The sequence below is a fragment of the Citrus clementina genome, unplaced genomic scaffold, assembly GCF_000493195.1.
Source record: "Citrus clementina cultivar Clemenules unplaced genomic scaffold, Citrus_clementina_v1.0 scaffold_2, whole genome shotgun sequence".
Classification (NCBI taxonomy): domain Eukaryota; kingdom Viridiplantae; phylum Streptophyta; class Magnoliopsida; order Sapindales; family Rutaceae; genus Citrus; species Citrus x clementina.
Genome location: NW_006262688.1, coordinates 3046845 through 3072262, shown reverse-complemented (window position 1 = coordinate 3072262; position 25418 = coordinate 3046845). Strand labels below are relative to the sequence as shown.

Genomic DNA, 25418 nt, shown 5'->3' with positions numbered 1-25418 from the left:
CGATAAATGGGATGACATGTCAGTTTTATCAATATATATCATATGACATGTCATGTTTTACTATGTAAATAAGATGACATGTCATTGTTTGCTAGGTAAATAAGATGGCATGTCGTTTTTTTAATCAAAGTTTCTTCTATCTTAAAAGACTAGATTACCCTTATGATATCAACGCTTGCAAACGGTAGTTAACGGATTGGTGGACGGTAGAAGTATTTTGTCAACTTAGAATATACGAGTGATATACGTGAAAAGTGTTGTAACAAGTTTGATACCTGTGTCATTTAAAATTAAGGGTATATGGCAGATAATTTCTCTTTTGAAAATAAGGGTAGTTTTGAAAATAAATAGAGATAATTTAGAAGTGAGGACTATTGAGATAAATTGTGAGTTTAAATATCACCGCTCTTGTATTAGTCTTTCTGTCCTTTGCAGACATGGTAAATTAATGGAATGGGCAGGCTTTTCCAAGCCTAGGACCCAAGCCCATGTTAGAGAAAATGTAATGGTGGGATTGGGCTTCCACATAGTTTTTTAATTTTTTATAAATTATTGTAATCTTGCAATATGAGATAATGATCATCGAGTTAAAAAAAGAGACTGTTTCAAAATAAAATAATAAATAAAAAATGAAGCAAATAATAGTTTACAGATTTAAAGTTTTTATTATTGAATTCTCTAATTCAGTTACTCATTTAATTAATTAAGGTTAAGAAAGGGTTTAATATTATAATTTTAAATTTTTTGAGTCGTTATTGATTTATGAATTATGAATTAAAGTTTTCTTTTCTAATATTTTTTAGATTTTAATTTATCATTTTGATTTGTAAATTTATATTTCAAAAAAAAGATTGGGCTGAGTTCGGACTTTTTTTCTTAAATCCTTATAGGCTTGAAGGACGAGACCTAAGCTCGCGGAGCTAACCTGAATTGGCCCAAGTTTTTTGCCAAAGCTAAACTGAACCTAAGTCCAACGCTACAAGGTTCATCCCATCTCAATTATCTAACTTGTTTTAGAAAAAGAGTGTGGATTACAAAAATTTATTTAACTTAACAAATTTGGACGATTATATCAAGTGATTGTGTTTTAATCAGACTCCTAATTAATGAGTTAGAATTAATGTAACGGCCATATATTTTATTTCAAATTTAAATCCTGCCTATGTCATTGAGTTTCCCCAAAAAAAGAATAACAAATAAATTTGTGATTAACAATTTGTTAATGTCATATTTAAAATTTTGATTTATACTTTTTGAAATAGATAAATGTATTAATTACGTATAAACAGTAAATCAACTCTCTTCTTAACCTTGTGTATCAAACATCTTACCACAAGAACAATAAAATAAAAATAAAACTCTATTTGTTAATGTTACAATTCTGCCACATAAATGGTGGTATAAGGACGAGCAAAAATGTTAATTTTGTACACAAATTTATGAGTACAATGAAATTGCTCAGTGTAACATTGTGTGCTTTTATGCTGTTAAACAATACGGCAGAAACAATGATTTGGTTGAAAGGACCAACAAATAAGCTCTCAATATTTGTCTTCAATATGTTATTAGCTGTGTAGTAGTCCTTCTAATCAATTACAGCCACTGCCGGCTTAAATAAACAAAGTTCAACAACACTGCCCTATAAATTACTTGGCCTTGTCAATTTGTTTTTGCAAAACTCTTTCCAAATTCAAGTTCTTAACACTCCTCTGTTACTAACCATGGCCTCAACAAACATCTTCAAGTCCCTCATTTTCCTCCTGATAATTACAGTCGTCACAGCAAGTGATCCGGACATCCTCACAGACTTTGTAATCCCTGCCAATTCTTCAAACGACGCCATTGATGGGAATTTCTTCACCTTCACTGGAATGCGCAGCATAATTGAAGGAGACGACCCACCAATCTTTAGAGTATCAAAAGCCAGCATGGCAGAGTTTCCAGCTCTCAATGGGCAGAGCGTTTCAACCGCCATCCTTCAATTCCCTGCCGGAGCAATCAACCCTCCTCATACTCACCCACGTTCAGCCGAACTCCTTTTTGTTGTCAGTGGAATTCTCGAGGTTGGATTCATTGACACAACAAATAAACTCTACACACAAACTCTGCAGATTGGGGACATGTTTGTATTCCCGAAAGGATTGGTGCATTACCAATACAATTCCAAAGCCAATCAACCTGCAGCTGCCATTTCTGCCTTTGGTAGTGCTAGTGCAGGAACCGTGTCTGTTCCTACAACTGTTTTTGCTACTGGCATTGATGAAAACATACTTGCCAAAGCTTTTAAAACTGATGTCACTACAATTCAGAAGATCAAGGCAGGTTTGGCAGCGAAGGCATAGATTAATTCTAGTAAGAACTTCACTAGCATGCATCACTTCTCATTAGTGCTGCATTTCCTAGTTTCCAAGGGATGATATTCTCAGCTGTATTCATTTCGTCAACATCTAGATATTGTTTTTACAGATTATGTTTGTAATAAAGTAGCAGTGATTGCTGTTATTCATCATACTGTGCAAATAAAGGACTTCTTAAAAGAACTTAACCCACTTATCCTCTACCTAGATCCTATCTATGCACAAACACAAATTAAACATAATCCTCATCCAAAACTAACAAAGTGATGATTGCTAAACCGCTTACTCCACTTAAAAGAAGCACCAACTACGGTATCTCTTGAAAATAGAATTAAAATGCAGTTAATATAAACAATAATAATAATTTGCTTTCGTCACCCTTTAATTTGTTCTTCCTAATCCCTTCATCCAAAGGAAAGCAATGACAAAATGAGTTTATAAGTAAAGCAAAGGACATGGCATTTGCGGGCACCAACAAAACCAATTGGGTGACAGGTAAAAAGATTTGTAATTCTGAAATAGGTATGGCACCACAGTGATCTCTTCTGTCTTTTACAACATGTAAATTGCCAAACAACAGACCAAAAGATGAATAGTTAAATAGGAGAAGAAGTTAGACTTTGTCTCGGAGCAAAAATAGCAATTCTATTTATAATGCTCCGGCAGAGGGTAGAAGATACAGAATTATACCAAAATATAAAAGGAGATGGCATAGAGATCCTACTTATTGGGGAATAAAAATCAAAATCTGAAATTTCAACCAATTTCTTGCAAGAAAATCATAAACCAGTTGCATAACTACATTGGCAACAGTAAAAACGTCATGACACCCACAAAAGCAGAGATAAAATATTCATGAAGAACATTATAAAGTTCGGAAAACAACTCCTTAAAAGTTTTCAGAACTGCACACAAGAAACCAACGGCCATGTCTATGACTTCTCATGAGAAAACCACGGACCACCATTCTATACAAAGACTATCTCACTAGAAGCCATACATTTATTTATCATCATTATACAGCCAAGTGTCATGACATTGCACAAGTCAAATTCAACCCTTATGTGGCTCTTCAGTTTTCTGCAAAAAGAAAAAATATCTATGTAAACAACAACTGAAATCTCCACAGAATCGAAAGGAAAACAACAGAAAATAGTATAAGACTATGTGTAAGGGACTGAGTATTAAGCATTCCCTATTCCATTAAATGCTATATATTGAACCACCAACTTCACAGCTAGCATAATCCCATGCTTTTAGTATTAGGTTGTGTATCCAAACCAATGACCTCCCACAGATGTTAAAACAGATAAGAGTAAATTATGTACAATGCTTGATGCCACTTCGAATAGAAATCTTAGAAATGAATGAGACCTCGTAGCAGAACTGAATAGATTCCACCTAGCAATTAAGCCCCAAAATCTTTGCGACCATGGCAGCAGAAGTTTTAAAGTCACAAGAGGACTGTTCAGATGATTAAAATGCCATAAGGCTGTCTAAATTTACTTCCTTACTCGTTCAACCAATCATAACTATACATTTTCACATTCAACCGATCATAACTATACATACTACTTTAATAACAAGATCACATGGCAATGCATTGGAAGTGAAAAGAAAGGTACATACCTTCTCAGCACCTTCTTTCTCTTTCTGCAGCTTTTCTTTCTCAGCTTTCTTCCTCTGTTTCTCCAACCTCTCCCTCTCCATTTTCTGCAGACAGAGAATTGAAATTCAAAATCATCAAAGCAAATCCACAACAGGAGCTACTCAGCTCAAAGAAAGTGATCTCACGCATCAACTTAGTCTATCCACTAGCCTGCAAAAGCATAGGCATCTTACTTATTCTCATGTCCATGTGACTTTAACAAGTTTAGCCAATCCATTATAACAAGCAGAAAAGGGCTGTTGATCCATTAATAAATTTGGTCCTTTTTCAAAATTTATTGTAGAAGCTTTCTTCAAAAAACCTCTTCCAACTATTTTATTCGCATTTTAAGTTCTTGGGGCCCAAAAATCATTTTTCCAAATTCAATCTTTCCGTTATTTTTGCTATAATCATCTTCTTTATCGCTAGAAATTTTTCTTTAACCCCTTAATAATAGCAATGATAAATAAATGAATAAATTTAATCAAATCGAAGTCCATAAAATTGCAGAGAAATGATTTGATAACTTCTCTTCTTCAACAATTTCACAGAAGGAGCTAAAGGGAAAGTCAACGTAACGAATGATTAGTGATAAATTAACCTGAATATAAACGTTCTCGGCAGCGCGTTCCTCCTCGCTCAAGACACGGCCTTTGTCGTCGCTGAAGTAACGAGTAGCTCCCCGAGTTGACTCCATCGAACGAGTCACCTTAAGTCGGCACAGCGCGGATCTCATTGCCATATGATTTTGCTGATGCTCAAGTCGAATAAACTCGGTCTTTCTCTCTCTATCTCCCTCACTCCCTTGTATACAGCCACTAGTGAGCCGTTTGACCTCCGAGAATCCTCTTTGCAAAACGCTGTGCGGTTGGAATCGGGACGGGCCGGTTCGGGTTTAGAATAATTGGCCCGGTTCGGAACATTTGGAAAAATCACCCCATCTTACAGTTTTTAAAATCTTATTTTGAGTATTTCAAAAAATAAAATAAAATCTTATTTTGAGAATCATAATTTTATACTTAAAATAAATAATAAAATATTTGATTAAAGTGACTTTAATCAAATACTTTCTTGTGGTGATTTGTTTTAAAACAAATAGGAAATCATTGGGTACTGACTCAATGTTTTCTACTTTTATTTCATCACCATTATCAGGATTAGATTCATTATCTGAATTATCCTACAAATGTTTTTGTAAAAGAAGTTGGATAGTCTCAGAATCACTTTTTTGTTTTTCTTTTAAATCTCTGATTTCACATTTAATTTCTTTTATCTCTTTCTGAAGATCCTGGATATTAGGAACCATCTTTTTTATTTTCTTTTTATCCAAAATTTGAGTAAGATCATACGAATTCTTTTTGATAATTGGAACTTTAGAAATCTCAGCAGAGGTTCCGGCTTTGTCGGAATCCATAGTTTTCAAAAGTTTATCAAGATAATCCTTTTGAAGATTTGGATCAGAAATATGCTTTACAAGTTCAAGAAAAATCTCTTGGTCTTTAGTCAAAACATTGATTTTCTTTAAATAGGAATCTGAATCTGAATCGCTGTTGCTAGATGCAGAGGTGTCTGAACCAAATAACTCATCTAATTGGAGGGGGTCACTATCTCCCGTCATGGAAGACTCAGAGTCTGAAGACTCTATAAGGAGGGGGGCTATTTTGGAAAGGATGTCCTCATTGAGGTCAAGCTCTTGGAGTCTTTTGTTCATTCTGCAAAACTTTGCAGTATGACCTTTCATGCCACATTTAAAACATGTAGCATCTTTGAAATTGAATGGGGTTTTAGGTTTGGCTTTAAACTCTTTCTTTTTAGAAAAACTATGTTTCTTATAAGGCCTTGAAGGTTTCTTATAAGGAAGTTTCCTAAAATCATGAAAGGTTTTCCTATGGCTCTTAGACTTGTAATGTTTCTTATACGGTTTCGAAGAACACTTACCATTACAAGTTTTGGAAGTAGAAGCTTTAAAGGGGACATAGTTGAATTGCTTACAGAAACTGCCTAACTCTTGCTTAGATCTCTTAAGCTCCTCCTTCAGACGTTTCTGTAATTTCAAATCTTGACAGATCTTTAAACCTTCTTTATTGACAAAACTGACTAGTTCACCATAAGTGAGCTCGTCATAAGGAATACGATTGTCATAAAGAGCTTTGATGGAATTCCTAACCTTTTCTCCCAATAGGGTGGGTAAACCTGCAAGGAATTTTTTCTTCCAAGTTACATGATTTGCATCATCCCTAAGGAAGAGTCTAGTAAAGAAAGTGGTTTTGTATTCTTGGAAATCACTGAGTTTTCTACACCTTAAGTTGTGTAGTAACTCGGCGTTTTTGTCCCTAAGGTGAGAAGGGTCACCTATGAAATGAAGGGAAATGGTCAATATCAGGGTGACAACAGCATCCTGAATTGGGTTATTGAATTCGTCAAGAATGGGAGCGCCATTCTCATCGGTTTGGATGGCATTTAAGATGTCTAATTACTGCAATTTAGTGAGAAGATGATCCCACCATCCTTTAAGTTGACCAGTAAAACCTGCAATTAGGATTTCTGCAATGGCCTTGTCAGAAGTTCCTGATTGGGTTTTATAGGCATTGGCTGCCATGGTCATTTGCTGCAATACACCTAGAATGTTGTATTCAGACATTCCATCTATATTCCACTCATAGACAGAGGATGCATTATATCGAGTTTGATTTAATGCACTAGGCCTGTTGTCTATAGTCAAATCAGGTGGAGATTTGGAAGTAGGGATAGCAAGTTCCCAATGGATTTTATTGGCTTTTGAAACAGGTTCTTCGGTAAAGGCTTCTAAGTCAGAAGAGGCAATAGAAGTTTGGTCATCTTTCTCTAATACTCCAATCTTGCTAGATTGAGGAGTATCAGGGGCTATCTGAACTTTGCTAGATGAGGAAGAAGCAGCTTCTATCCTATCTAATTGTTCTCTGATGGCTTTGGTAAAATCCGATTTTGATTCATTGGCAAGTTTTTGGCTAGTTTTCGAAACCTGAAAGGGTTTGAAAATAGGTTCCTTAAGCTTTTTATCAAAATCTGACTTTAAAGGAATAGGCTTTGGACTAGGAGAAACAGATATGGTTGATTGTTGGAATTGGTTTTCTATCCTAGTCAACTGTTTTCCTATAGTATTTAAGTTAGTATTACAGAAATTATTCTGTTGAATAATACTACTTAAATTACTATCAGTATCATTAGGCTTAGGGATTTTGTAAGGTGAAGCCCTAATTTCTATAGGAGGTTCGCCGTGGTCAACGGTTACACTTCGGAGGAGTGGATGCTCAGAATCTACAGTTCTATTACTTTCGGAGAGTTTCCATTCAGTGGTCTTTTTCCTAATAGTAATAGGGTTTGACTCTTTGAAGGGGTAAGAGATGTTGTTATTAGAAAAATATATTTCGAACCAATCAAAAAACAATATATGAACTTGATGAAGATTCACAAATTCATAATAGGTTTGTTGGATTTCTTTCCTTTGATTTAAAAAGTGTTTGAAAAACCAAAGTCTTTTTTCTTTGTTTAAATCAGAATAAAAATCTTTATGCAGAAAAGCTTTATCCAATTCAAATTCCTTTTTAATGACATTAATTACATTTTCTGTAATGGCAGAAAATGTAGGGGAAGTTGGAGGAGAAGGTTCCTTCTCTTCCTGTTTTTGTTCATGTTGACTACTAGTGTAAATAGGGTGAGGAACACTAGTGGCATAGTCAACAGATCGTATAGAAGTGCTAGGTATATCTGAAGTTGAAAACCTGGGTTGACTTTGAAGAGGAAGATTTATAACGGAAGGGACTTTTGTAAATTTCCTTTCTAATGAAGGAATGCTTGAGCACGATGTTCTATCAGAAAATCTGGATGAGGTGGATCTTCTGAATGACAATTTGACTTTTCCATCGGAATATTGAGTCACATTTTGCAACTCTGTATTAGGCTCAAGTTGTTTTGGAATCGCTGGTGGAGCGGCTCCTTCAAGAATCCATTCTTCTGGAAGATGAACATCTTTCCATTGAATAGGCTTTGGGATGACTGTGTTGGCTCTAGACAAATCAGTCTGCAAGAGAAGAGTCTCATCTCTTTTTGACTGGAATTTATGTTGTGTACTGAATGCAGTGATCATTGCCTTATACGAGATTTTAAAAATTAAGGCAACTGGGATGGATCCCTCAATCATATTATAATTATGAGTTTTGATTTGTAGAATCATGCTTTTCAAAATATTTTTATCTTTAAGTGAAATTGTTATGTTTGGATAACAATCAAATGAAATTGGACCTTTACAAAGACTGGATTCAATGCTACTTAGCAAAGAATCATTAAAAGAGATGAATCGCCCATCTCTTAGGACAGCAAGGATAGAAGTATCCAAGCCTTCTTTGGTTAAGGGTTTTATTCCGACTTGAATAAGATCGATGTGAACATAATTGAAATTCTTTTCTTTTAATTTCTTTAAAGAATGCTCAGAAAACAAGTGAATTGTTTCAAATGGATTTGAAAGAGTTATGTCACGTTCTTCAGTCTTTATAATATAATCATTCTTTAAAAAATCAAGCTTTTTTGTTTTGTAAATCTTTTTTTTAGAAATTTTTGGAAGTTCCCAACAATCAATTGCTTTATCAAAGTTCTCAATAAAGAATTCTTCTGAACTCACAACATGCTTTGAAGCACTAGTCTTCCCGAAAGAAGAGCTAGAAAAGGATGATGATCTACAGTGCATAGGGTCCATGAGTAAAAACCTATGGTCTATCTATGGTTTTGTCAGGATGGCTACAGATATGGTTTTACAGCCCTAAACGGATGACCTTATCCTATGGCGGGACTTACTACCAGTAAGGATTCACTACACAACAAAACTTCAAAATAAAACACAAGTCTTTAAAAACAGAACTATAAACTGTTTTACACTATCCTCCCCTTGGCTCTGATACCAGAAGGAAATAGGATAATGTGGCATGAAAGGTTATACTGCAAAGTTTTGCAGAATGAACAAAAGACTCCAAGAGCTTGACCTCAATGAGGACATTGAGATAATAAAATAATAAATAAAATTTATAATATAAAATTTTTATTTTAGTTATCTATTATTATATATACAAAATTAAAAATATTTTATAGTTTATAAATGTGTAAATAAATTTTATTTAATATTATATCTAATTCAATTATTTAAATTCTCATATTAGTTTAATTGTAAGATTTTATCTTTTACAAATATATATAATTGATATTAAAACTCACAGCACCTTTACAAGTAACTTTACCAAACATTTAACTGATTTTTCTTCACAACTAATTATTTCTATAGTATAGCTAATAGTAATTATTTTAAAAACTATGATATTAACAAATTGGTCCTAAGGTATAAGGTTTTATAGTTAATTGATGGTTAAATAGTGAATTGAATACTAACTTTGTTAATAACATGTCTGCATAAGAAAAGTAAGGGCGTTCGTATAAGAGAAGGACAATACACACACACACACACACACACACACACACACACACATACATACATTTATATAATCATTCTCTAATGTTAAAGTAAAGATGCTAGTAAAAAAAAAAGATTTTAATATACTAATAGATAAAAAAAATCCAATTTATATATATATATTGATTTTTTTTTATATTTTAGTGACATTCTCATCATTGTGTGTATGTATTAGAAATATTAGTTTTTTAGACCAAATAGTCTTCATCACTTTCAATAAATTACCAAACTAATACAACTCTTACCAATTCATTAAATCTCAGCGCCTCAACACTCTTAATAGTCTCAACAAATAACAAAACCTCATCAAATAAATATAATATTGCATAACTGGAGATATAATCATCAATTAGAAAGCTTCTTAAGGTTATTGTATGTTCTTATATATATGAGCTTTTAATGTATTAAGTTTAGGGTTTAGGTTCAAAATTGATGTAGCTTTTATTGTAAATATTGTTATTTTCATTCATAAAATAATGTAATTTTTTAAAGCACTTAGTTTGACTTGAAAAATTAAAAAAAAAACTTTATTAAATGTTAAAAGTTCAAGTTACAAACAAAACCCAGATTTGGTGCAACATACAAATTTATGTATGACAAGCAGTACAATAGGTGTTTGTCGCACATAATATAATACTACTTATATGTGACAAACGTATATCCCCCTGCCTATCACTCATAAATTTGTTTGTCACATATAATCACAGTATGTATGACAGTCACATAAAATGTGTTGTATATTCACAACATCACATTTTGTAGAGTGTAATTATATATTTAAAAAAAAATCAGGCTTAATAGATTCAATCGTGCTTTAAATGCGTTCTGATGGTTCATGGGACATGTTGACAGATGGCTTATGAAGTGAATGAGTAGCAAGAATATAGCTTTCTTTGTTTGGAAAGATTATATATTTAATTAGTTTTTTGCAAGAGTGTACGAGATTTTAAAAATAAATCCTAATGAATATAGTACTGCGATGAAGATATCTTTGAGGTCTAGTTATTCCATCTATCATGCATGTTCACTATCTATGGACATATTTAATGACTAAATGGTCAAAGTTGTATTATATTTGGGCTTTGATGTGGTCAACTATAGGTGCATCCCTATATTTGTTAGTACATCTCATCGAGTTCTGAACCAATATCTTGTGATGGTAGAAACTCAAACTTCTTTTAGAGTAAATGTCTCTCTCTCTCTTATATTCAAAAAGATGTGCTATCACAAATGATGTCGTTGCAGCAACATTACTCTCCACTCTACTACTTGATGACAACGATATTACGTTAGCAAATGTTGGAGAAGAGGTGATACCACTAAATAGCGTTCTAAGAGCAACGTTACTCTTAATAAGTTACCTTTATTATACCTAGCTCCTTCCTTGGTTTGGGTGTATTATACTTTGCTATTTTGGATTTCACCATGTATATGTTACAAATTACACTATTAAATTGTTATATTATATTTATAACAAGTAAAAACCATTTGGAAAAAAAAAACTTCTGAAAATAATTGTCGCATTGTTGCACCAAATTGGTGTGATAGGATTTGGTGCGATAAGCAACCTGTCACAACTGATCGCATTTGATTAAATAGCCAAATACAACACAACACAACATAGCAAACACCTTGTCCCACCTTCATGCACAAAAATTAAGCACAAACAAAATTTAGTAGGCATTTTATCAAACATTTAATGTGGAATAGTTGTAACTAATCATTTTAATAAAATTTCTTTTCATTATAATCCTCTAACAACTTATAATCATCTACAATCCATTCACACTCATTCAAATCATTAAAAGATGATGAAGTTAGCTCACCTAAGGTTTGGCTTGTTTTCAATTTATTGGATTAGTTTTGGATTCGAGTGGATTTGGCAGATTTAAGTTTATCATCAAATTTTGTCATCGCCTTAGTTGTTGTTGTCGTTCGCCATCTTGCGTCAATGTTGTTGTTGTCGTTGATATTTCAAGAGAGAAAATCATTTTGGTTCAGTAAGGAAGAGTTTTTGATTGTGCAAATGAGGAGGGTAACTTGATCCAAAAAAATCATGTTTGGTTAATTATGATAGAAATAGCTTTAAGGGATTATTTATGTAAAATTTTTAAATTCTATGGTTATTTGTGTGAGTTTTTTAAAAGCTATTAAATCACATGATTTAACAATATAATGATATTGTACATAATTATTAAATCATATAGTTTAATGATCTTTTTAGATTTTAATAAAATACATAATCCTAATCTAATAACTAACACACACACATATATATATATATCATTCTTAAATGCATAAATTTTTTTTTTAATATAAATATATTTTTAAACTGTGCAGTTTAAGAGAATTAATTATTTAAATGCATCCACATAAAAAAATGAGAGCTTTCATATTAGAAAAATATAATATATTCTAATTAAGACATCAAAATGAGGATATTAATAAAATAAAAAAATTTAATATTCTACCAGATAAAAAATACAATCTCTAATATATATATATTCAACAAAATCTAAAACGAAAAAACAAAATTTCAGAAATATAAATAAATAATAACTAGGAGTAGTCGTGAGAATCAGGATCATTTTCAACAGAACAATCATTCGTTCAATTTGAAAAGAATTCAGATCGTTCAATTCAGATCGCTCGCTCGAAAATGTATCATCCAACCAGGGGCGGTGTTCGCGGTGGTCGAGATCGTAAGCTTTCTCCTTCTGATTCTAGGGTTTTGTTTTTAGCACATGCTATTTTCTCGAAATTTTTTTTTTAATTTAAGTATGTTTCTCAAAAAAAAAAAAAACTGGGGCTTAATGGGCAATTGATACTTTTTTGTTGTTAGCTTTGTTCATGATTTTAGTTTTCTTCCTTCCTGCATCTTTTATGTTGGTTTCTGGACACTAATAAATGTATGCAAAATTGTTATGTGCAGAATTTAGTTGGGACGATGTGAAGGTTGATAAACATCGTGAGAACTATCTAGGTCATAGCATCAAGGCCCCTGTTGGAAGATGGCAAAAAGGTATGGTATTGTGATCCCTTTATTTTCTATTTTGGCATTATATATCAAATTACAGATGTCGTTTCCTTGCAAGTATGATCACTAGCTATTTATGAGCACCTTTTGTTGTTAGGTATTGGGCTTTCAAAATGATTGATAATGCATTTGTTTCGCTAAATGGAGTGTGATATGATCCTTTTAGCTTCTCCCTCCCTTGCTTTTGCTTATTGTTTGTAGTTTTAGTCCAAGCCCATCGTCTCTTAAAACTTTCTTATGTCAGCATTTTGGCTAGCAAACTTTGTAAACGTTTTCTTAATCGCACATGGTCTAGGGGAGTGTCTCAATTGTTTCTTTCTTCATTTTCAACAGGAAAAGATCTACATTGGTATACCAGGGAAAACAATTCTAAGGGTTCAGATGACGCCTTGAAAGAAGAAATAAAAAGAATTAAGGAAGAGGAGGAGCAGGCCATGAGGGAAGCTCTTGGCTTAGCACCCAAGCGGTCTAGTCGACCTCAAGGAAATCGACTTGATAAGCATGATTTTCAAGAACTTGTGAAGCGAAGTTCTACTGCAGAGGACATGGGTGCAGGGCATGCTGATGCAGCATGGGTTCATGGACTTGGTTTCTCAAGGTACATAACTAAATGTTTGATATCATAATGAATTAGTGCTGCCATTATTTCTTCTATGGATGTATTTGTGGCCTTGATATGTGGGTGGGGGTGGTTAAGAACCAACAGCCTTGGTTAAAATGGAATTTAACAACCATTGATTCATGACTAGTGATTTGAAACAATAGGCCATGTTAACCTACAAGCAATATTATTATTGTGTCTCTGTTTGGGTTTGTATCACCTGAGATTGGTTAAGGGGCTCGAAGCAAGTGGTGGGTTGTTGAGTTCTGAGTTTATGACTTCAGACACAGCCTATATGTTGCTGATAACCTTAGTTGATATACAACAAACGTTATGCATATATAAACCATATTTATGCTCCATAAAATCCTGCGATATGTAACTTCCGAGGCAAGGTTTATGAGTTCAAACACAACCTTTATGCAACAGAATTTGAGAACTAGGTTGAATAGAAATAAGCATTATACATATAAAGACCCTATTTATGCTATATAAATTCTTGCAATCTGTAACCATCCACAAGCTCAAGTTTTATGTGCCAGCATGGACAAAATTTTGGATACGGCAACTCTGAAAATTAAACATGAGCACACAGTTGTACTCTGTTTTTATTGTTTGAAAGCTGTAACGAGAGGTCCACCACAAGTTTAACCAAAAAAGTACAACCTTCTATATTATAATCTAAATCCAATACTTGGTGCCAAGAATTGGTGCATACAAATGCTCGCGTAGGAAATAAAAAAGGTGTTCTGGTATTCCTTTAATGGTAGATGTGCTTAAAGAAGTCTGTACTAGCTAATACATAATACTAATCATACACATTAACCAATCAGGTGTTACTTTCCAGAATTACCATAACAAGTGAAGTATTATAAGATTTGCAATTTTTTTATGTTTGGTAGCAAAAACTGTATAGCATTTTAAATTGTTTTGCTTAATTTAAGAAAAATAAAGGTACTTCTGTAACTACTCTTTTCAGTATTAGTTTTGTGGAGGTGCTGGATACATTGCCCAGTGGGGAAATTTCGAATCATGATAATGGTTTTATTGTATTGTTTTAAATAAAAATAATTTTAGAAAAACCGAAAATTTGATATGTAGTATTTTAAGTCATTTTAATGTGGGTCTTTTGTTAGTGCCCAACCCAAAAGAAAAAAGGGTCTTTAGGTCATATGATAGTATACATGTTAAATGAATGTCTTGCAGTTGAAGTTTTTATCGGATGAGATGATACCGTCAGAATTTTGTTTCTTCATAATATGTTGGCAATAAAAGTTTTTACCATTTGATCCTAAAAGATATGTTAATATATCTGTACCATATCTGGTTAATACGTTTATAGTTTATCTCTACATATTTCACATCTAAATGCTGAATAATAGTCAAATACATTTGTTAAATGATGTAATTTCTGAAAAAATGATAAGGAAGATCGGTATCAAGAATTTAAACTAGAAAATGTGAATATGTGATGAAGAAACTATAACTATTCATAAAATAAAAATTGAGTCGGAATATTTAAAATTAATGTCAATGTGAAGATGAGTAGTCATACATATTCCAGTTGTGATAGTTTGATTCTCTCGCCTTATATATGTCAATGAATACATGGAATTTGAAATGGGCTACTTCTTGGCACCTGATAGCCTGGCCCTTGGTTAGATGTTAGTGAATCTTGGTCTCTTCCTCATAAGTCTGAGACTGTTCCAATGGAAGTGTAACACCTGTAATAGGTAAATACTAAAGTAGCTTTGTTGAAACATTTGTGTTTTTTTGTTTAAAATTAAGGACAAACAGTAAAGTTACCAAAGATCCAAACCTGAATTTGAAACCATATGGTATCAGAAGTAGTTCTGTCTGGGATCTATGGGTCAATGCTCTATATCATGCTGAACTGAAATGTGGGATGGTGAATTACTTGAGTTATGGCCGTCCTTAAAAATCTAGTCTCCTTGTTTTTTATTACACCAAGTTCTGGCTGAATTTGGCTTCAGGTATGATTGCGGAAGGGCTTACTGGCTTCATAATCTGTCCTTGAAAGTCTTGGATGGGTGTCTGATAAATTTTCTGTGCTTCTACAGTGAGTTGTAGTAATGCCTATAAAGAGAGTTGTCTAGGGACCTGCTGATTGATAAATTTTCTGCTGATTGCATTTAGTCCAATATTTCTGTACTTTGTCTGTGGAAAGACGCGTGAACATGATTTTGTTTGCCTATGACTGTAATGAGGCATAAATGTCCTCTTTCTTTCAACTGTCTATAGGTTCCATGGAAATAGATTTTAGATTTCATCAACAGTCTACTTTGCACTCTTTGTTGTTTGCATGTGTGCTTATGTTAGCAGTTAAAAGTGATTGAATTGACTGGAACAAATAATTTGGTTTCCCTCTTTTAAAAACCCCAATCATCTTCCCTGTTATTTGTTTGATAGTTTTCTAGCTTAGCAGCAACCTACTTAGTTGTCTTTCCCTATCTAGGTTTTCTTCTTTCTTTCTGCTCTTGTCTGCTTAAAATATTTATTTTGTATTTAATTATGCAGAGGAGCGGCATCTCGTCCATGGGAAGATCCTAGAACACTTCAATCCGGTCCAGAGGAGGTTTCAACAGAGAAGGAGAAGCCTGCTGTTGCCAGCCCTCCACCTCAGAACATCGAAAAAGAGGAATCAGAGGATGAAAGCAGTCAAAAGAAAAGGAGGCGTGAGGAGAAGAAGCATGAGAAGAATGAAAGACGCGAGAAGCGTCATTCTCGTGATTTTGAAGACAGGAGGAAACACAGAAGAGACAAGGAAAAGAGAAGGAGACATGACTCTGACTGAACACGCATCTGGAGCTTATAAACTGTTTCTGATAGAATATTCATAAATGCCAAAAAAAAAAAAAGTGAGAGAGAGATCAACAACTTTAGAGCAACTAACTACTCTGAAATTTTAATGTAATGCTTTCATGTCATTTCCTTGTTTTGAGTGATTTGCAGTTATGTGAATTCCTATGAAATGGACGCCTTCCAGAGATACGTTAAAAATTGTATGTTTTAAGTGCCATGTGAACTGTCAGGCATCAAATTTAGCTCATTCAATGTTGTGGTCTTGTAGAGTGCGGCAGTCCGAGCTCCCACGAGGTCCAACTTCAAGTGCCCTTTCATAAATATATCATAAATACAGACGAGATGCATATAAATAAAAATATGGGTTATAATTCTCTCCTGATCTGATTGTGTTCTGAGTAAATAACACAATTGTTGATTAGTTGTTAATAAATAAATAAAATAAAAGAAGTTAAATTTTACTCATATATTATTATTAAAAGACACATGAAAGAAAATCTTTAAAAGTTCAGTAAAGCTCAGATAAGAAGAGGATTTTATTCTTAAAAATATACCTCAATATTAATGAAAGTATATTTTTTGATGCAGGGATGAATGTCTTGTCTCTCCTTCAATATTAATGAGAGTAGAGTTTCATTAAAAAAAAAAAAATTTATATATATATATATATATACACATATGTAAAAATATTGAAATAGACATCTCACTTTAGTAGGTGTAGATTTTTGAGCTATACTTCATAGATTTTTGGATTGCGTCTCTCTTTTATAGCAGCCAAGCAGGCACATTTTTTTGGGTATGCTAAAAGATTTTTTTTTTAATTTTTCTTAATTCAATGTTTTTCTTTGGTATGAGATAACTTTATTAATAAGAAATTAGATATACATCTAATAGGAGATGTAATGAGCTTTATCCTTCAAAATATCACAACAAAACGTTAATATAGTTTAAATTAAGTTACCAAACATATAACATCAGCATAATAATTCATAATCATAATTCAAAGGCTACCCAAAAAATTTTCTAATTAAATTTTGTAGTACTTAAAATTGAATCTTTGCTATTCCTATAATATATAAATCTAAATTAATGAAAATAATAAAATATAAAATTATCTCTTTTCCTTCAAAATTTGTAATTGCTCTTTAATCTCAATTAAACTCTAGCAAAGAGATATGAAAAGACAAGAGTTTAAAGTTGGAAGTGGAATAAACTCCGGCAAGAATTTGACGATAGTTGAACAAGTGGTATAAGAGCATCACCAAATGTTCTTTAAATGAAATTTTACTATTTATTTAAAGAGTTATAAAAACTTTTTTAAGAGAAAAACACTATCTTATTTGAAAACTTTCATTTAAAAAGTCTTTTAAAACTTTTAGTTTAATATTATATTATTTTTATCTCATTATTCTTGAAAACAGAGAAGTGTTATAATTATTATTATTATTTTGGTAGAGAAAAAATTTAAATAATATAAAATTATTTTTATTTAAAGAATTTTTTAGTCTATTTAAAGAATTTTTTAGTCATACTCTAATTAATTAATATAAAATTTTTATACATCTGTATCTATATATATGTCTGTGTGTGTGTGTTTCAATAAAAGTATTTTTGTAATTAAATAAAATGAAAACTTCGCTTCTCCTCCTCGAGTAGGCATAGATTTCTGAGATATGCTTAAAATAAACTTATTAATTTAGATTTTTTTTTTTAAGACAACAGATAATAATAAATTCTCCAAAAATAAATGTCCCCCCAACCACCACGAGGCAGTCAAATCTGTTATCTTTCATTTTCCAATTTTGTTTAGTGCTTTTGCCTACGTTGTAAACCGACGTACGCCATTATGAATTGAAATGGAAATGGACAGCTTTTCTGTGTTGCATCTTTGGAATCTTCTTAATTTATAACCTTTGTTGTGATGATCATCATTCATCAACAAAAAATGCTTACATTAGATTCAATTATTTGTTCATTTTTCCTTTTCTTTTTGTGCTAAATGTCACATCAACAAAAAATAATATAAAAAGTAAGTTGATGGCTCCATGCTAATTTAGTTTTAATGACCAAAAAAAATCAATTAGCTTTATTCTACTGGATTGATTATGATTATCAAACTAATACCATTCATGACTACTAATTTTAGCTTCCGTAATTTATTGTATATGGTGGGATTGGTATCAATTATGTAAGGTAAAGTATAAATTTGAGCAACATTATCATAATTGAAAATATCATGTACCAAATCTAATTGATACATTAATTACGATATTTTTATAACACTCTTTTAAAATTTTTATAACACTTTTTTTAATTTTATTTCTTAAACTACCCCAAATTTAATTTATAATTGCAAACTAATAAATTACGATTAACCATTTAAAATACATATAAATTTTAGAATCTTAATTTTTTTATTATATTTTTCAATTGCCACAACTCTAAACTCTAATAATTTTTTTTAAAAAAAAGTTTCAACTGAAATTTAAAATGTAAAATATAAATTATGAAATGGGTTGGATATGAAATGTTTGTTAAAAAAAAAAATTTATTTGAGCGTTTTAATTAAGTCTTTATTAAAAAAAAAGGGGGCTTCTAAAGAATTTTCGGGGGTGTCAAAAGACCTGCCCTGTTAAAAAACAGCAATATGTCCATACTGGTGGGTCCACTTGAATCAAAAAAAGGTGAAAAGGCCCCAAAAAAGAGGGCAACTTGATGGACATATCAGTAATTTTGTGAATATTCAAGGATAATTTCGGAATTAAAATATATTTTTTCAGTTTTCATTTGCTTTTACAGAAAAAATAAAAATAATAAATAATAAAAAGAACAAAAGCTTCTCTAGTGAAGCAAGCAGACTTTCTTCTTCATATAAATAACTACTCAGCATTACTATTTCTAATTAAAAAAAAACGCGTAGAAAATTTAGTAAGGGAAAAAAAAACCAGCCATTTCTCAGAGCTTTGAAGAAATTGAAAGAAAAAAAAATTTTAAAAAATGGTGTCGGCAAATCGGGAAATGGCGGTGTACTGTTTCGACACTCTGGTGGCTCACTACAACAGCGAGGACGCTCCCCCTCCCGCCTTTGACGAAGGCCAACAGTAATTTTCTCTTTTTTTTCTTAATTTTTTAATTATTTTTTTCAATTTCAGTTGATCACCTCTTTTTTTAAAAGAAAATAGAAAATAAATTTTGAACATTAGTGTTTATGTTGCTCTTGGCTTCAATTATAATCTGCATGTGAGTTAAAAAAAAAACTTTTTCATAAAAAAATAGGTTTTTTTTGTTTGCTTTCACATTAAATTGCGCCGATTTAGTTTGATTGTTATTTTGTGATTTTTTTTCCCTGAAACTGGCGTTGATCGCGTTGTGTATTTAGTGCAATTTGAGTGTTTTTTTTAAAAAATTAATTATACGGGGGATAATCAGAGCTCAAATATATTTTGTATCAGACAAACAGTAAATTCATCGCACGTGCTAGTGCAGGTGGTAGTTTTGAATCAGTTCACACGTCCATTTTTTTTTTTTTTGGTGATTGAAAATATGCAAGTGTTTGGAATTTAACCAATTTCGATAATATCGTTTTCCAAAAGAAATTTTTTTGGGTATGCTCCGAGGCTCTGTTGTGAGGTACTTTGAGCTTGATTCCTGTGGGTTATATTATCTGCTGGATTGATGAATATCAATGATGTGTTGTATAGTTGGCTGCATGAATTAAGTGGAGAGCTGCTCTCTATAATCTTGGTAATTGACAAAACAATGGTACATTGTAATTGTATAGATATTTGTGCTAAAAAATTTTGATCATTAGAGCTTGATTAATCACCACATTGAAATTGACTTTGATAAATGTATTGAAGATATTACTTGTATCATCACAAAGCCTATTCTTGTCATTGTTTATCTATTTACTCAGATTCTGTTTTATAAGAAACAAAATACACTCATATTGTGCATGGTAACAACCAGCCGATTGAATTGGCAAAATAACATTTCTTCAGGTTCATATTGCAGTGCAATGGCGGTACTGAGTTTGATGAGCATGAATGTTTTGATTCTTCTTTGTTTATCTTGATTGGTTTGTGCTTTATTTTTCTTTTTCAACAGGGAAATTTGCTTGTAGGGTCATAGTAAATTATCATTTTAGTTTTCATGTCTAGTGTGTTTCTCACTTTTCTTTTACTGAAATGGTATTGTCGTGATGCAATACATTAATTCTTCTGTATGCCTTTCATTGTAATATGTGCTTCTTTGGTGGTTCAGTATTTTCTAAAGAAACTCATTTGCTCACAATTTTCTAGTAAAAATGAAAATTAAGCTATGGTTATTTATATATGCAACTGTGTTGGATTATGTCCTTGTTTGTTGCTTCTCTTATTCTGGATTCAGCCCATTGTTTGTCACTTGGAAGAAAGTGGTGAATGGTGGGGAACCTCGTTTGCGTGGATGTATCGGAACTCTGGAAGCTCGTTGCTTGATTAATGGCTTTAAGGACTATGCTTTGACCAGGTATTATTGGGAACAAATACTTTGCATATGAGTTACATACATGCTGATTGTTTACCTGTAGTTATAAATCTTTGTCTCTTTTCCCCTGACATGTGTGGTAGTGTAAGTAGAATGATTTACCATTTTGATAGAATGTTATTGATTGATATAAATAAAGAAATTTTGCGACCGGCTTTCTACTCTTTCATATCTCAGCTTAATACAATCTTTTGGTGGTGTAGAGTCTATGTTTCTGGGATCATTTTGCTTTTCTTTCCTATCAAGTGGAACATAAGGCAATTCTTTAGTTAAGGAAATACACTGAAATATATATATATATTTTCTGTTTTGCATGCCTTAATTAATCTTCATCTGTTCATGTGGATTTCTCATGAGCCTGCCGTTTGTAATGTCATTTTTTGTTTTGATCTTTTTTAGTCCATTATTTTATGGCACACTCTTAAGAAAGGAGCTTTTCTTTCTTTCTTTCTTATTTATTATATCTGTATTGTTTTTACGTCTGTAAAACTTGCAGTGCATTGAAGGACCGAAGGTTTCCTCCTATACAAGCTAGAGAGCTGCCATCCTTGGAATGTACAGTTTCTATTTTGACTGATTTTGAAACTGCTAACAACTATCTTGACTGGGAGGTATGTGATTTTAACTTGTTTTAGATTTTGGAACTTTTGGATTGGGGTGTATTCATATCTTTAATTCATTATGCTATGTAGAACTAATAGTAAACTTTTTATAATCATACCTTGTTCCTCTAATGATGTAATAAATTGATTGTAGTAATTTCACGTGTTTTTGGGGTTTACTTGCCAACACTGAGTTTTATTTTTTCAAAAATATGGCAGGCTTAAGAATATGACTTTTATTAGGAACGAGTACGACACTTTTTATATTGGGCAGAAATAAGTGAAACCATAATTCAAATTTTAACACGCATTTTGGTTTTTCAATAAGTCATTTAGGATGAATAAAATGGTAGAAAACTACTGTAAAATGGTTTTAATTTAATTTAAATTTCTCATTAGATTTTAAAATATCAGTTTACCTGAAGAATACTCCTGTTTTATTGTATATTGACCCGAGTATATTCCAGTTAACAAATTAATACATTCCCGAAATCTTCTACTAGATTTACAAACTAGTACGACACGAGATTGATATTAGGATAGCGTTTAGTTCTCGAATTGGATTGAGAATCCTGAGGAGCGAGAATCTTGGGATTGGGAGTGTGGAGTGGGAGTGGGAGTGGAAGTAGGTTGCTTACACTAGAATGAGAGTATAGAATAAGAATTAGAATCCCATCTGTATGTTCACTTGGTCTTGGATTGAGAGTGAATTGTTTCAAATTACAGTTTTATCCTGATTTAAAGAATTATGGTTTTTAATTACAAAGTGAAGTATTTATATTATTATTAATTTAATTATGTAAATCAATTTTTTATTAATTTTAATTTTAATTATATAAATTAAAAATTATTGATAAGAGCAACACATGATACATTATTATTAATAATATAGTGCAAAATAAATATTTTCTTAGAATAAACGATTTATTATTATTAATTATTAAAATTAAATAAATATAATACTATTAAAATTAAGTAAATATATAGTAATATTATTAATTATCTATGGATATAATAATATTATCTTTAAATAAGTTTAATATTATTATTTTTAATAAATGTAATGTTATTAAATAATATTGTTTAAATCAATATAATATTATTATTTTTAAGTAAATGTAACATTATTTTATTTTAATAAATATAATTATATTAATTATATTTAATTAACGAAGGGTAAAAAAGAAATAGGTGAGAGTGGGAATGGGAGTGGGAATCGCACTCCATAGTCCAAAAATGAGTGGGACCCCCGGAGTGGGACTCCCACTCCCCTCCTTAAATAAATAAATAAATAAACGTTAGAGTGGGAGAAATCCATACTCCCAACTCCCACTCCAGCAAATAAACATAACATATGATTTTTTGTAAGTGATCAAGTTGCGAAGCAGAACTAGCTATACTCTAATGCTGCGTTTACTTTTTGGATTGGAGTGGAAATCCTGAGGAGTGGGAATCCTTGGATTAGGAGTGTGGAGTGGGAGTGAGAGTAGGGTGTTTACTTAGACTAAATAAAAGTATGGATTGTCAATCAGAATCCTAATTATTTGTTTACTTTGTCTTGGATTGGGAGTAAATTGTTTTAAATTACAATTTTATCCTTATATACAGAATTATAATTTGTAATTAAAAAATTAATAAAAAATATATTTGGAAAATAAAATAAATATTTTATTATATTTATAAATTAATAATAATTACTAATATTCTTAATTATGTAAATCATAATTTTTTATTAATTTTAATTTAAATTATGTGAATAAAAATTATTAATAATAGCAACACAAATGAAATATTATTATTGATAATATAGTACAAAATTAATATTTTTTTAGAATAAAATATTTATTATTATTAAATAAATAATTAATATTTATTAAAATTAATGTTTAATATTATTAATTTAAATATAATATTTATTTATTTTTATTTTATTAAATTTAATAAAATAAATATGATATAATTATTATTTTTAATAAATATGATATTATTTATTTTATTAAATATGATATTATTTATTTTATTTTTATAAGGATAAAATGGGAAGAGGGGGGAGTGGATTCCCACTCCCACCTCTCCCCATAGGAGTGGGAATCCCACTCCCCACTCCAAAATTGGGTGGGACCCACGGATTCCCACTCCCACTCCCCCCTTTTTTAAGGTAAGTAAACACTGGAGTGGGAGGAATCCACACTCCACACTCCCACTCCAGAAAGTAAACACTACCTAAATGGAGTGAACCCTATAGGTTGATTCTGTCATTCTGGCACATTATTGCATTATCTCCTTTGTTAGAGATGGCGTGTACAGTGTAATGCTTGAAGTTGTAAAGCTAGGAGTTTCTATTAGAAGAGTGATGAAGTCTAGAATTAGTGCCTCGCTGTGGCAACTTTCAAAACCCGTTTGGGTAAATATAATTTTAGATTGTTTGATGGTATTCAATTTTAATGTTTACTGTCTAATTTTGCTCTTCTTAATATGCCTTGCGGGATACATCTTCTTCTTTTCTCTCTCCACTCAATTTTTTATTTTAAAATGATGAGCAATGATCCTTCAACTGTTTTAAGTGATTATTCAGATGGTGAATGCAATAACAGTGGTTGTAAAGTTTTGTTCAGAAGAATCTGCTGTGAATGCTATACTTTTTCTATTTCTTTTTCTTCTTGTCCACTTTTTGATTCTATTGACTTCTAATTGCAGGTTGGAACACATGGTTTAATTATTGAGTTTACTGACCCTGAATATAGTACAAGGCGAAGTGCCACATACCTTCCTGAAGTGGCTGCCCATGAAGGTAAATTTTGTAGTTTACATAGGCCAATCCATTAGTTTGAAATTTTTTTAGCAAAAAATGAGGAGAGGCGATGCTTTGACATAAAGTAGCAGTGATTATAAGGTTCAGATCTAAATTGGTACATACAATATATTTATGTTCTTTTTAAAAAATAATGATGGAAATCAGGTTTTCGGGTGGCTAACCCACAAGTCATGTTTTTCTGTTCATGTATTAGCCTTTGTTATAATGGTTATTTCTGTTTGAATTGTGAACTGTACAGGCAACCTATTACCATAGTTTTTTGGAAGTTATGCCATTTCAAGGACTTATTTCTTCCTTACCAAATAACCTGTCTCTGGCTGAGCACCAATGCCCTAGTTGTACTATATACCTGCTTTAATGGTTGTTATTGTCATACTCATCCCCTTCCATATTTTCATTTACGACAGAAGCATAGAGAGCATATAATTATGTACCTCTTTATGCCGTGTGTTACTACAGAAAGCCAACTGGCACTGATGACACAACAGGTGCTAGCCTTCTCTCTTCCTGTAACTTTTTCATGCCCTGTTTTGAATGGGTTTCAAGCCCTAAATATTTCCTAACTGTAAAACCTAGCTAACTAAGACCCGTGAAAGTATGTTTTATCAAAGGCTTGCGTACTTTTTAAGTGCAAAGGCACTTCAGTTTCGCATTCCATTGGACAAGTATGCTTGTAGCAATTGTTATTAACTCTAGCTGTCCCTTTGGTATAGGATGGACTAAAGTGGAGGCAATCGACTCACTGATGCGAAAAGCAGGCTTCAGTGGTCCCATCACCGAGTCACTCCGCAAGCGTATACGACTGACTCGTTACCAGAGCACACTATTTGCATTGCACTACAGCGACTATGCCTCTTATGTGAAGACAACTAGGGGTGCAGCTCCGTCCATTCTTGGGGCTAAGCCTGGCAACTATTGATTCTTCCAAACCGCTTTCGCTAAAACAGCAAAGCTGGTATGGCCTAAACAAATATTTAAGTTAAAAAAAAAAAAAAAAGAAAGAAAAATATGAAAAGTGGGCTGGAATGAATTTGTTTGTGTTCCTCCCCTTCTTCGCTTTAGTAACTGTTATAAACCGCCTCTACCATTCTTCAAATTCATTTGATTTTGAAGAAGGAATCACCTGTTGTGAACTTAAGTTTCATTGTTTCTTAAATTTCATTGTTTTCGCTACACAACATTCTCATTTGGCAGCTTCTCTGGGGAAGCTGTGCTATTGTAAAACCATTTACTAAGTTATAAATTCCCGGGGACTGTCTTTATTTACATTGTGTTCTTTTCTTTTCATTTTGCCATGGATTGTTTTTTAATTTTAGAATTTAGAATTGAAATAATCTGATGACATTTTTTTTCCAACATTCTTATGAGTATATTTTTTAGGGGAAAAAAGGGCATATTGGATGCCTTGCTTAGATTTCATTCCACCATTATATTAGAATATTTTTACACAACATTCTCCTTTTGCATGTTTTCATAGCGACATTTAATAGTATTTTAATTATTTCAAAAGA

The 25418-nt window shown here is 32.0% G+C and overlaps 4 protein-coding genes across 4 annotated transcripts; 3 read left to right on the top strand and 1 right to left on the bottom strand.

The window, feature by feature from the left end:
* The first annotated feature begins 1479 nt into the window (after window positions 1-1479).
* On the top strand, window positions 1480-3029 carry LOC18050415 (putative germin-like protein 9-2). The gene has a single exon (XM_006445686.2). It carries the CDS (start codon window positions 1722-1724, stop codon window positions 2340-2342), a length of 621 nt encoding a protein of 206 aa, XP_006445749.1. The 5' UTR covers window positions 1480-1721; the 3' UTR covers window positions 2343-3029.
* A 69-nt stretch (window positions 3030-3098) lies between these two features.
* Window positions 3099-4901, bottom strand: LOC18050414 (uncharacterized protein At2g27730, mitochondrial). Its single transcript, XM_006445685.2, has 3 exons — window positions 4607-4901; window positions 3987-4070; window positions 3099-3437 (listed from the first exon to the last, which is right to left on the bottom strand). Exons 1-3 carry the CDS (start codon window positions 4745-4747, stop codon window positions 3411-3413), a joined length of 252 nt encoding a protein of 83 aa, XP_006445748.1. The 5' UTR covers window positions 4748-4901; the 3' UTR covers window positions 3099-3410.
* Window positions 4902-12045: 7144 nt separating this feature from the next.
* LOC18050413 (multiple myeloma tumor-associated protein 2 homolog) lies at window positions 12046-16299 on the top strand. The gene is made up of 4 exons (XM_006445684.2): window positions 12046-12204; window positions 12435-12524; window positions 12873-13137; window positions 15679-16299. The coding sequence occupies exons 1-4, from the start codon at window positions 12162-12164 to the stop codon at window positions 15953-15955; spliced, it is 675 nt and encodes a 224-aa protein (XP_006445747.1). The 5' UTR covers window positions 12046-12161; the 3' UTR covers window positions 15956-16299.
* Window positions 16300-18784: 2485 nt separating this feature from the next.
* LOC18050412 (uncharacterized protein At2g38710) lies at window positions 18785-25173 on the top strand. The gene is made up of 5 exons (XM_006445682.2): window positions 18785-19064; window positions 20353-20472; window positions 20987-21101; window positions 23790-23883; window positions 24621-25173. The coding sequence occupies exons 1-5, from the start codon at window positions 18961-18963 to the stop codon at window positions 24824-24826; spliced, it is 639 nt and encodes a 212-aa protein (XP_006445745.1). The 5' UTR covers window positions 18785-18960; the 3' UTR covers window positions 24827-25173.
* Window positions 25174-25418: the final 245 nt, after the last annotated feature.

What these genes read in the sequence shown, in the direction of transcription:
- LOC18050415 (XM_006445686.2), top strand. Translation starts at nt 1,722, where the DNA reads ATGGCCTCAACAAACATCTTCAAGTCCCTCATTTTCCTCCTGATAATT.
- LOC18050414 (XM_006445685.2), bottom strand. Translation starts at nt 4,747, where the DNA reads ATGGCAATGAGATCCGCGCTGTGCCGACTTAAGGTGACTCGTTCGATG. An exon ending in CCGAGAACGTTTATATTCAG is followed by an intron (nt 4,071 to 4,606) that starts GTTAATTTATCA and finishes CTCTGTCTGCAG; the next exon opens with AAAATGGAGAGGGAGAGGTT. An exon ending in AGAAAGAAGGTGCTGAGAAG is followed by an intron (nt 3,438 to 3,986) that starts GTATGTACCTTT and finishes TTCTTTTTGCAG; the next exon opens with AAAACTGAAGAGCCACATAA.
- LOC18050413 (XM_006445684.2), top strand. Translation starts at nt 12,162, where the DNA reads ATGTATCATCCAACCAGGGGCGGTGTTCGCGGTGGTCGAGATC. An exon ending in TGTTCGCGGTGGTCGAGATC is followed by an intron (nt 12,205 to 12,434) that starts GTAAGCTTTCTC and finishes TGTTATGTGCAG; the next exon opens with AATTTAGTTGGGACGATGTG. An exon ending in TGTTGGAAGATGGCAAAAAG is followed by an intron (nt 12,525 to 12,872) that starts GTATGGTATTGT and finishes CATTTTCAACAG; the next exon opens with GAAAAGATCTACATTGGTAT.
- LOC18050412 (XM_006445682.2), top strand. Translation starts at nt 18,961, where the DNA reads ATGGTGTCGGCAAATCGGGAAATGGCGGTGTACTGTTTCGACACTCTG. An exon ending in GCCTTTGACGAAGGCCAACA is followed by an intron (nt 19,065 to 20,352) that starts GTAATTTTCTCT and finishes TTCTGGATTCAG; the next exon opens with CCCATTGTTTGTCACTTGGA. An exon ending in TGAAGTGGCTGCCCATGAAG is followed by an intron (nt 23,884 to 24,620) that starts GTAAATTTTGTA and finishes CCTTTGGTATAG; the next exon opens with GATGGACTAAAGTGGAGGCA.